The 11,289-nt window shown below is 37.7% G+C and overlaps 1 protein-coding gene across 1 annotated transcript in view; it reads left to right on the top strand.

Annotated features, from left to right (window-relative positions):
- Positions 1-10,368, top strand: part of MYOM3 (myomesin 3) — a 28,145-nt gene extending 17,777 nt beyond the window's left edge. Inside the window, exons 26-37 of the mRNA XM_010283468.1 lie at positions 1,595-1,739; positions 2,976-3,035; positions 4,017-4,084; positions 4,357-4,467; positions 5,536-5,623; positions 6,771-6,809; positions 7,339-7,444; positions 8,260-8,423; positions 9,044-9,080; positions 9,197-9,219; positions 9,310-9,365; positions 10,069-10,368. Of these exons, the coding sequence (XP_010281770.1) occupies positions 1,595-1,739; positions 2,976-3,035; positions 4,017-4,084; positions 4,357-4,467; positions 5,536-5,623; positions 6,771-6,809; positions 7,339-7,444; positions 8,260-8,423; positions 9,044-9,080; positions 9,197-9,219; positions 9,310-9,365; positions 10,069-10,368 (1,197 nt within the window). The remainder of the gene's footprint in view (positions 1-1,594; positions 1,740-2,975; positions 3,036-4,016; positions 4,085-4,356; positions 4,468-5,535; positions 5,624-6,770; positions 6,810-7,338; positions 7,445-8,259; positions 8,424-9,043; positions 9,081-9,196; positions 9,220-9,309; positions 9,366-10,068) is intronic.
- The last annotated feature ends 921 nt before the right edge of the window (positions 10,369-11,289 follow it).

Here is an 11,289-nt window from a genome sequence, read left to right as displayed (position 1 = left end):
CTGCTGAACATAGATAGAGCAAATGGATATAATCCCAGGTTTCTAAGTTCCCGTCAGATATTTTCATGCGTGTATTTGGAAGACTCTAGGGCTTGGTTCTCCGCTGTGCATAAACAGAAAGACAAACTGTCTGATTCACAAGCTGTCCAGTCCTAGTATCAAGCAAGGCTGCAGCACCGACACTGTTAAAGAGAGTGTAATATTCCTCTGTGCTATGGCCAGCAAAACCTTCAGCGGCAACACTCAGAGAACGTCCCCTCCTTATTCAGCTTTCCCATTGCCCCCCCACTTTCTGAGAGGCCACCTCTGACCATCTTGCACAGCAGAGACTTCCCTTTTATACAGGAATTTCTGACAACAAACCTCAGACATGCATAATTCATCTGATACTACAAATGCACTTGTGCAGGACAGAGAGCTTTGTCTTGGATGAACAAACTCAACTCATTTCAGTGGATGCTAAAGAAATACCATCTCTCACAATGAGACAGGATATTTTTCTTCTGCTTTACAAAGCAAAGCTGTAAGCTTTCCACCTTATCCCTTTGAACTGAATACAGATAAATCTCATGAATTCTAAGAGCAGATGAAAGTGATTTATTTCTCAGGCTGAGGCACTGGAAATAACACTGCATCGTGTGTTATAGTGCAACCTTCTGATACATTTAAAAAAATGTTCTAGCCTCTTCCTTGTCTTCCCATATCAGCTTAATATTATGACATTTTAAAAGTATTTGGAATGACAGGACCAGAGGGGAGAACAGTTGAGAATGAAGAACAATATAAATCATTTGCCTGTCAGTTAAATGCAGTGTAGCAACGCCAAGATAACAAAAAGAACAGATATAACAGAGGGATAGGACTAGGCCAAAGAATTTCAAAGCTGTATTGCCATGATGGAGTTTTTTAAAGCAATGTGTAGCAAATTTATTGAAGGCTTTGTCTAGTCCAAGAACTCTCTTTTCTACAGTCAGTTCTGCAGGAGAACTGACATGGTTATGCACGATTACAAAGTATTTGTCAAGTTCTTTGCAACGACAGTATTTCTTAGAGCAAACAAGGCAGTAAGACATAATGATAATATTTATGTTTAAGCATCTGGCAGGTTTCGGGGTGTAGGTATAAAAGGTTCAGTAGTGCTTGCATGATGTCAAGAGGGTGGCAATATTACCCTCATACAATCATTGCCAAATATGTAATTACATGCCACAGATGTGTAATTAAGTGCAACACTTCTATTATACTAAAAATCATACAAATTCTGGTAAGCTGAAAAGCCTGTAATATCCAACAAGAAAGAATGTATTGTGTTATGTGCTTTTAACAGAAACTTTCTGCCAGAGAAAAGTTCTGCTGTAAGCAATTCTACTATACCTATGTACATAAACGAACAATAGATGAATCCCAGAATATAGAGTATCAGAGTGCATTGACTTCATTACCCCTGTAAGATGAGGGAAGTATATAAGGATACATATATAAAGTGATTGTTATGTCTGAGTGTTGTAGAAGACGCTGTGCCAGGATGTGACCTTGGAACAGTTCTGCTGTGGAAAAACTACTCAGTTTATCATATTTCCTTTGTTTTACACAGACACATAAAATAAACTTTGTCAAAGGAAAAGGTCTCGTAGAACTGATAATCCAGAATTTCTGTGATGATGATAAAGGGATGTACACAGCCCAGCTGCAAGATGGAAAAGCTAAAAATCAATTCACCCTAGTTCTCGTGGATGAATGTAAGTGGAAATTCAGGCTCAAATATAGACTGCCATGCTCAGTGGAAAGTTTTCTAGGCACTTAAGGCCCTGAAGTATTTCCAGTAGTTATAATGGCACACTGGGAATGGGGAGAACAAATATTTATTTTAGCACACATTTAAAGGTCAGGAATCACATAAGAAATTATCTGAATTTCTCTTTAACGTAAATTGAAGTTTTGGTCTTATAAATAGGGTCCTTGATAATAAAAATGGTCTGCTAAAGCAAAACATCCATTTTTTTTTAATGTGTTACGTATTATCTTACTACGGCACACTGTCTGTGTCTTGGCAGTAAACTGTATGATGTGTTATTACATGTACTCATTTATCACAGAACAGGATCAGGTTGAAAATTCAGTGTATTTAACAGCTGGTTAACTGCATTAAACTGAACGCAATAAAGCAACTAGTGTCAACTGTACTCCAGGACAAGTCCAAGCAACAAAGAAAACTGAACATGAAACATACAGGGACCTTGTATATGCTAGTACAGAGAGACTTTTTTAATTAATTAAAAATAGAAAGTAACAAGATTCTTATGCAAATACTTCCCTATAGAGGTCTATTTTCAGTCCTCACAGAGTTTGCTTTCAAGTGACTTTGTGAAGCTTCCAAACTTTTTCAATGGAAAGTGTTTGTAAAATGTCAAGCCTACATGACTCCCTTTACAACCAGTGGAGAGAAACGGGCAGTTTTACAGAGTGATTCAGCACATGCCAAGTTCAGGATATAAAATAAATTTGATGAATTGTGCTCTAAAAGTGCCCATTTTTCTTTGTTGACAATGACGGAAGTAGAGATAACTGAAGTTACACGCGGTTGTCTAAAATGGAGGTAATTCTATGCTCTCTGACTTCTTCTGTGTTTCTCACCTTTTAAAGATTTTAATTCAGGGTTTCTAGCCTAACTTTTTGTATGGCCAAAACTCCTGTTTAATTTCCTAAGTGCATAACGGTCAGGTCTTGAAAGACTCTTTTGTTTTAATGAAAATAAACGATAGGTTCTGAGTAAGCAGTACAATGAAAGAATGATGGTACTAATCTGTTCAGGGTTCTCAGTGGGGATCAGAGGTAACTAACTCATGCACTAGAGATGTCTTATAAACAGGTATCACAGCTCTAATGATAATACCTTTTGTGATCAGAAATCTCTAAAGTGTTACACTGAGAAACAGTGGGGGGTTTGTTCACTCTGACCGTTGCTGTTCTCATAGGTTTTGCTAAAGTTGCAGAAGAGGCTGATGCAAAACGGAGAGAATGGAAGAAAAAGCAGGGTAAGATAAGCTGAAGGTTAATGACTTGCCAGAACTATCCAACAGGATGGCAAAACCTGAGCAAAGCTATTTCACTGAGTGCCCTAAATACTTTTATTTATCATCTTTTTAAAGTGTATTATTTAAGCTGATTAATACACTAGGATGATTCCTTATTTTAAGATACCCTGCCCTGCCCTTAAAAATCAAAATTATTTAAACGGTTTTAGCCATGCCAGCCACAATCCTCCATATACATCTTCTGCATCAGTGGTGCTGTAACACTGAATATTTTTGAATTCTGAAAATTGTCCAATTTGAATATATACCATGTAATTAAAATCCACTCACTTTACTTGTAGAAAACAGAATTCTCTAGATAAGTTTAAAAAGAACCGTGTGTGCCACTTTCATTTTATCCCCCATCTTATATTCATTAATAAGGAAATTTATAAAACAGTTTCAGAGAAAAAAATACTACAGTTGGAAAGGAGATCCCCTTCTAGCAGAGATGAAAATATTCACTTAATAACAACTGTGATACCACACTAGACTACAGGTCCAGTCTCCTGTCTTCAGAGGTGCTTAGTATAAGATGAAAGTGTATACAGAGTAATCTGTCCCCCAGTTTACCCTCCCAGAATCAGGACGAAAATCAAAAGTATACAGCTTTTCTATTCTATTGCAATTCACCTGGGAAATATCTATCAACTCCTACACTGACTTGATGCAAAGTAGAGTCATAAAGGACTGGCTAGGTAGCATCATTAACTACATTTTGAGATAGGAGTCCTCAACAAAGATAAGCTACCTAAGGACATTACAAAACCAGCAATAATTATATGCTCTAAAGTGTGGTGCTTATTGCACGCAAAACTCACTAGCGTGAAGCATTCCCTACAGACTGCGCTGCTGGATTCACCACTAGATGGAGGCCTTTCTGTGGATAACACTTGAGAGCTGGCGAAATGCGTTGCAAAAGACATTTCTTTTCTTTTACAGGTCCACATTTTATAGAGAATTTGAAATGGAAGGTTACAGAGAACTGTGAAGTGCTCCTTACCTGCAAGGTACATACAGATACGTGATACAACTGCACAGTCTGAATTCCTTTAGCATTAAATTTTAGATGAGAATTTTAAGCTCATCCAAATGCTTATTTGCAGACCAATGAAAGTTAAGAGATAGTATATCTTGGACAGAAATTTTAATAAAGAAGGAAGTTTCTAAGATTCTGCAGCAATCCTCTAATACAAGTCATGTTTCATACTAGAAGTACATCCAGGCATTCAGAAATAAAATGCATTTGGGACCCTGACTTCTAAATGTTGACTTCCAACAGGCAACAAACCTGAGAAAGGACACCAGCTTCCAATGGTTCTTCAACAAGAAAGCACGAGCAGGTGGTGTGTTTGATCCACAGACTGGCATAGGAACTCTTCGTATTAAAAAGGTGAAAAACATAAAGCAACTCAGAGGCTTTGGTGATCAGAAGAAAATGCAAAAAATATGGGTTGATCTCATTAGCAGTCAATGTGTGTTTTGGGTAGTGCCCACTAAATGAAAGAAATTGAACAATGCTGAGAAAAGCACAAAAGATGAAACTATTTAATGTTATAATCAGAGAGATCTGAATTAGAAATAAGATGTTTTTAACAGTAAGTGGCTGTTAAAAGTTTAACATGTGCTGAGTGGGCTTTTCAGGTTTTCTGATCAGGACTCGTTGCCTATTCTGGAGATGAACTTCAGTAACAAAAAAAAAGTTACTGAGCTCATTACAGAAGTAACCAGATTAAATTTTATGGCTTGACCTATACAGAAGGCCAGACAAGTTGATATAATGCCCCTTGTAATCTTAATAGCCTCAGAGAAAATACAGCTGAAGAAAGGGGGTTGATGGTGCAGTTAGGAGCTTTAGTGCAATCTCTGCATGGCTAATTTGAATCATGTTTGGGTTTGATTTTTCAACTTCATTTCAAACAGCCAAATTACCTGTAGAAAACAAGTAGATAAATGTATGTGAACAGGAATCTCTGCTCACACAAGTCTGAGGACCAGCAGGATCACTGCAAGCTGGAAGTCAAGAGCACTGGCAAAGCAACATGAGGAAAATTTATGGAGCAGTGAGCATTCATCATCACTGAGTCCCAGATGTAGCTGTACCTTACACTGCTAAGGGCACCCAGTGGTATAGGGTGACTGAGGGCAAAAGCTGAGATACTGACTCCCCATAATGTCAGTTATGTATCAGTTCCTAACGTAACAGTTCATAATGAGCCTAGGGCCCCCTCTAACCTTTCAAAGGAAGTTCTGGGGCAAACTGCCTTTTTTTGCCCTCATTTCTGATCAGTCCAGGCAAATTCATTGGGAGGGAAGTAGAAAATGTCAGCTTTTCCCCCTTTTCCAAATCCTGCCCTATTTCAATGGTACGTGAAATTTCTTGGGGGCGGTGGTGTTTGGTTTTGGGTTTTGTTTGTTTTTTTTAAAATAAATATTACATATGTACATATGTATTTGCTAGATAACCAAAGCAGATGAGGGACAATACAAAGCACTTGTTTCAGATAACCGAGGAGAAGACTACACTCAACTTGATCTCACAAAAGGAGGTAAGAGAACTTTGTATCAGGCAGTAATACACATTCACACCCCTGCCTGGAATTAATTTTGTATTTAAAAGCAACTTTCACACCTTTCTACCACACTGTTAATTACCATAGTTCCTACATGCTTTTATAGGCATGAAAACCTGCATAAAAAGTTACTGGTCAAATTTAAAGAGTTTCCTGATCTACTATAGCTGATATATATATATATGCCAATAATTTTACAAATCACAAGTATTTCATGTGAGATTGGAGTCATAAAATGCACTATGTAAAACAGTCTCTTATTCTGCAAGAGTTATACAGAGACAAATTAACAGAATAAAAGTATTCTTTGTATCTGATCTGAGGGCTTTTTTATGTATCTGTCCCTACTGTACTTCATTTGATAATCCACAAACAACTTTTCACTCCTGGAAGTTCAGCCAGTCCTCCAAAGCACCAGGAGAACACACTTCCACTTCCACTCTGCATCCCCCACCAGTGAAAAAAATTCCAGGATCAATTATGACAACAGAATAGTTGTTAAAGACATCAAGTGGAAAAACAATTACATGTTACTTCAGAGTCCTGATTTACTTTTCAGTGTTCTGAACAGGCTCTGGAAATTGAAAAATAAATATGCAGTTCTAACATCCTAATGTCATTTACATATATAGTCATTTATCAAGCTATGACTGCATTATAAATTCTGTCAAGCACCACAGTTAAAAGCTCAGTAATGTTTCGGTCACTTCAACTCGGCATCAATCAGAAGATTCTGCTTCCCAAGACTAAATCCTACCCTGACATCTGGAATCTATAATTAAACCTGATACATAAATCTGCTTTCTGTGAGGCAGTCTGTTGCACACGTTGAGTGCTAAGGAAGATAGAAGCATCTAAATTTAGTAAGAAATGCCCAGCATCTAACAATAAATGAGTCCATGGCAAAAACTCCATTCCCAGTAAGCTTTGTAACATAGAAAGACAATGAAGAACTACTAGATATAATACATTCTAAACATAATAAAATTAATTTGGTAGATCAGATGTAATTTGCTTAATTTCCCCGTGTTTCGTCTGACTTCTATGGGCACTTCACTTCTATGGCATTTCACAAATGTGATTTGCTTCATTTATAGACACTTAAATCTTTATGTCTTTGCAGCCTTTGAAGACCTTCTCAAGGAGCTGTGTAGGATGAGTGGTATGTCATTTTCTCATTAGCCGACACAGTAATAATGGAAGGGGAGAAAGGTGGGATGCCACAATCAGAGCAAACCACTCAGGAGCTGTCCCTGGGTTTGAATCAAGTACAATACCACCCACTTACTATTCCTTTAGTTTTAGAAGCACCTTCAAACTGTCAAGGAGGATGGTCAGTAAATAAACCCAGGGACATAAAACCCTCTGCACTTACAAATTAATTCTGTGACCTTTATGTGCCGGCAGCCTGCTCCTTGTCACATCACTCACTGTGTGAATTTGGCCAAGTTGTACTATTTCTATGAGATATGTATTCCAGACCCAAGCCTCTAGAAGAGATGCTGTCATTTTTCTACCAGCTGCTAAAAGATCCAGGGTCTTCAAGAGGTAGAATACCATCCTACTTTCAGCTAGCCACATTCTCCAGAGAGAAATGTTAATAGGTTGCTTGGGATTTTGTTTGCGTAACATGTAAAATTGTGCATTCTTGAACTTCCTCCTCAATTTCAGTCTTTCAATTATACTATTAGCTCTTTCTGCTACACCTCTGAAAATTCAGCCTACTGAAGAAGGCATCAAAATCTACACAGATGTGAAGTACTACACAGATTACATGAAAACAACTTGGTATCACAAGTAAGTCCCCAAAAGATATTTGCAAGGCTTCTGGAGTACTGTTGCTTGTAACTGTTTATCATCAAAATTAAATGTGTTGGGCCTGAGCCCATAGCTTTTTAAGGTAATGGTAGATTTGTCTGAGTAAGGGCTGAAAAATACAGTTCACTCTGCATCCTGAAACGTCTGGGAATTCCAAAATAAGCAGTCATGTTATTTTTATCTTAGCACTGCAGAAATATTTATAAGTTATCATCTTTACTAGAATACTAATGATGCATTTAAGATACTGCTCAGTTACAGCCACCTTGGTTACAGACAGGAAAATAAGTTGTTTTCTTTCAAATTCTTTACTTCTACTACTTTTTACTTCCCTAAACCACTCTATTCCCCCACTCTGAATAACAAATATTCCCAAACATTACAACATTCCTTCAAAACACTACTAATATAGCCTCATAATGTCTTCATAAAATAGGGAAATGGTGTTTTATTAAGATACCACCTACACACGTATATAAGCAGGCCAATTTTTAATAAAATTTAAGGACTAAACACTTACAAATATTCAACATCTAAATTCTATTTAATCTCCTAAATAAGAACTAAGAGGTCTTTTCCAGAGTTTGTAGAGCTTTGGCAAACTGCCTAAAAGCACAGCTAGATGCCCCATGAGATTTTCAAAAGTGACTGAGCACATAACTCTCCATGAAATTAACGGTGAGGTCCTGACTCCCACTCTCTTATTCTAACCCATATAGGTCTAAAAAAAGTTAGCGCTCTAATTTATACAGCTCTACTAAATACTACTGAAATGATATCATTTGTTTACTTAGGGAGAAACAACTGGAAAGCCGTGACAGACTGAAAGCTGGGAGCACAATGAATCAGATCTGGCTTCACATACTGAACCCAATTGATGCAGATAAGGGAAAATACACCTTGGAGTTATTTGATGGGAACAGCTCTCACAAACTGTCAACTGACTTGTCTGGACAAGGTAAGCTGAGTCAAACAATATCATCACAGGAATGAGATATACCTGAGCTGCTCTCCAAGATTCCTTCAACAGTGATTGCTCTTTCCTTTATGTGAGCAGGAGCTGCAGTTCCATGACAGCATGCTATGAAATTGGGTTAAGGACAGTGAAGTGCCCATAGAAGTCAGATGAAACATGGGGAAAGAACTACACAGCAGAAAGGATCGAAACCTTTAGGGAGCCTTGCTGCCATAGCTTAAAGCGCTCCTGGGGAAAGGATGAATGGGACAGTAGCTGCTCCTGCCATGTGTCCGATTCCTCCAGGTGCCAACAGAGCTTACAGGTGGCATCTTGGAAAAGAGAATGTGGCTTCAGGTTTACAAAGAATTTCCAAACTGTTCACAGTTGGGTTTTTTTTCCCTCCTCTGGACTTCTCTTTGGAAAGGGAGTACTAGATCCCACTTATTTCAGTAGTAATAAGTCATATTTCCTTAAAGCAGCTACAGATACCATCTAGATGATAATTATACATATCTATGTGCACAAATACCTGTAATCCAACAGGGATGTATTATGTTAAATCAAATTAAGTCAAACGAAATAAACAGCAACTTTCTCTAAAACCTTTTCATTCCTTGCAGCCTTTGAAGATGCCTTGGCTGAGCACAGAAGGCTAAAGTAAGTTCCTGCCTAAATATTTTTACAGCTAAATCTATTTTAAGTGTCACATTCTGTATTGAGAATACAATGCCTAATAAATAAAAACACTATAATTTTATCTCTCTCACTTTCAGGGAAGCAGCAGTAGCAGAAAAGTGTAAGTAAATTAATTTCCTTCCTTCTGCGAAACAAAGCCAAGTGGTACACTGATAAGTAAAACTATAAGGTCATGTTTGTTCATTCCCAGGTCGTGCCAGAGTTGTTCAAGGTCTGCCAGACGTTGCCACCATCATGGAGGACAAGGTAATATTGAGTAACTCATCGTATAATTGACCCTTGCACAGACATAGAAGAATAACTGATGGGGAGAAAACTACTTGTTTTCCCCTCCTGTATGTTCCTAGGAGCTTTTCTGGGGTGTGAAGTGGTACCATCCACAATACTTCTATTAGCCCTCTATATCGGTGGTGGTGCTTCCAAACATGCATGTGCTTCTGCACATATAGGTAGACTTTGTGGCACAGAACCTCTTTCATGCAGGTTTTGGACATTACTGCTCCTAAGGTCTGTCTCACAGCTATATTCGTTCTGTTGTCTTCCCATTTCATAGGATTAGACTGAGGCCTTTAAGTGCTGGACCTGATTTTCCCATCATATAAACTTGCTGCTTACATTTCTAAGTCACGTTCCCTTTTACTGGTACAGAGGCAGAAAAAAAACCCTGTAAAGTAATTGCAAATTCATCATGTGCCTATTTAAGTGTCACTTTACAGTGTAAGAAAGCTATAAAAAGAGAGTAGCACAAATATGAGTCAGGCCCAGGGAATTCAGTCATGTTAATCCTGATTATATTGGAGGATATTAGGAAAAGGATTGGACAGTCCTGCAATCTCACTTACTGAAAATCTAAGAGAATTGATTTTTATTTTTCTTAATTTCTCATCAAATGAATTTCCTTGCTCATTTATATCTTCATATTCTGTTTCTGCTACCTGTTTTACAACAGACCCTGTGTTTAACTTGCTGTGTATCTGGAGATCCTTACCCAGAAATCACTTGGTTCAAAAATGAGAAAGTTATCGTCTTTAAAGATCGTTACAAAATGGATGTGAAGGGGACAGTTGTCACAATTACCATAGAGAAAGTCTGCAATGAAGACACAGGAAAATACAGCATCTATGTCAAGAATAAGTATGGTTCTGAAACAGGGCAGGTTACTATCAGTGTCTACAAGCATGGTGAGATACCAATAGGAATGGAAGAAGAGGAAGTCCCAAGTGGGATTATAATGAAAAAGCCTAAATGAATTAGTCAATAATGTCTCATTGAATTTAAAAGGAATCTAACTCCTTTGGATTCCTTTCAGCATCTCTGCCCTAAAATTCAGGCTCATGTTTCTTATTTTTCTTTTAGTAATATTTTAGCATTTTCATTTTGGTACTTGTTAGAAAACAATTCTCCTGTGTGTGTGTGCGCCCACATGTGTACCCATGCATACTCACAGAGAAACTCACTCCTAGTAAATCTGTGTGGGAAATATCAGAGGATTAACATATGAGAACCAGGCTTTCAGTGGAGGGGTTTTTTTATTAAATCACAATGTGTTACTGATTATCTTGTAGCTGACAAATGCTTGTGCATGTGTATTATTAAACTTATACCCTTGGTGACACCTCAGCACTGTTGTCAAGTGCATGCATCCTGAAATCAGTCAGCCTGTGTGTGTGGGGGAAGTTAGGAATTTTCCTAATTACCATGCTGAATCAGGGCCTTGACGTATGCACCTTTACAAACCTAAGCCATATGGGAAGAAAACAAGGCAGTGACATTTTCAAGGCTTGGTTCTTTACAGAGGAACACATTCAGCTTCTATATATACTGACACACAGTAATACATTTACACAAAAGCATTGAGTGAACATCTACCGAGGTGGACCCAGACCCTTCCATCCTACTGAACACACATATATTCCTTAGAATTAAAGAGATTTTTAGGCTTATTAGTTATGTTAGATTATTCTGGATGTAGAAAAAAAGTGTGGCCTCTCAATTGCTCTGAAGCCACAGCTATACTCCCAGTTTTTACCAATAACACTGCGTCAGTGAGAGATAAAAAAGTGATTGTATGCTTAATACAGCCATCCAGCTAAGTGCATTTATTTGGCAAAATAGCATCTTACCTTGCTCCACAAACTAATAAATGTATATTATATATATTTTATATATA

The sequence above is a fragment of the Phaethon lepturus genome, unplaced genomic scaffold (genome assembly GCF_000687285.1).
Source record: "Phaethon lepturus isolate BGI_N335 unplaced genomic scaffold, ASM68728v1 scaffold39453, whole genome shotgun sequence".
Classification (NCBI taxonomy): Eukaryota; Metazoa; Chordata; class Aves; order Phaethontiformes; family Phaethontidae; genus Phaethon; species Phaethon lepturus.
Note: the sequence above shows the minus strand (reverse complement) of the source record. Positions and strands in the feature narration are given on the sequence as shown.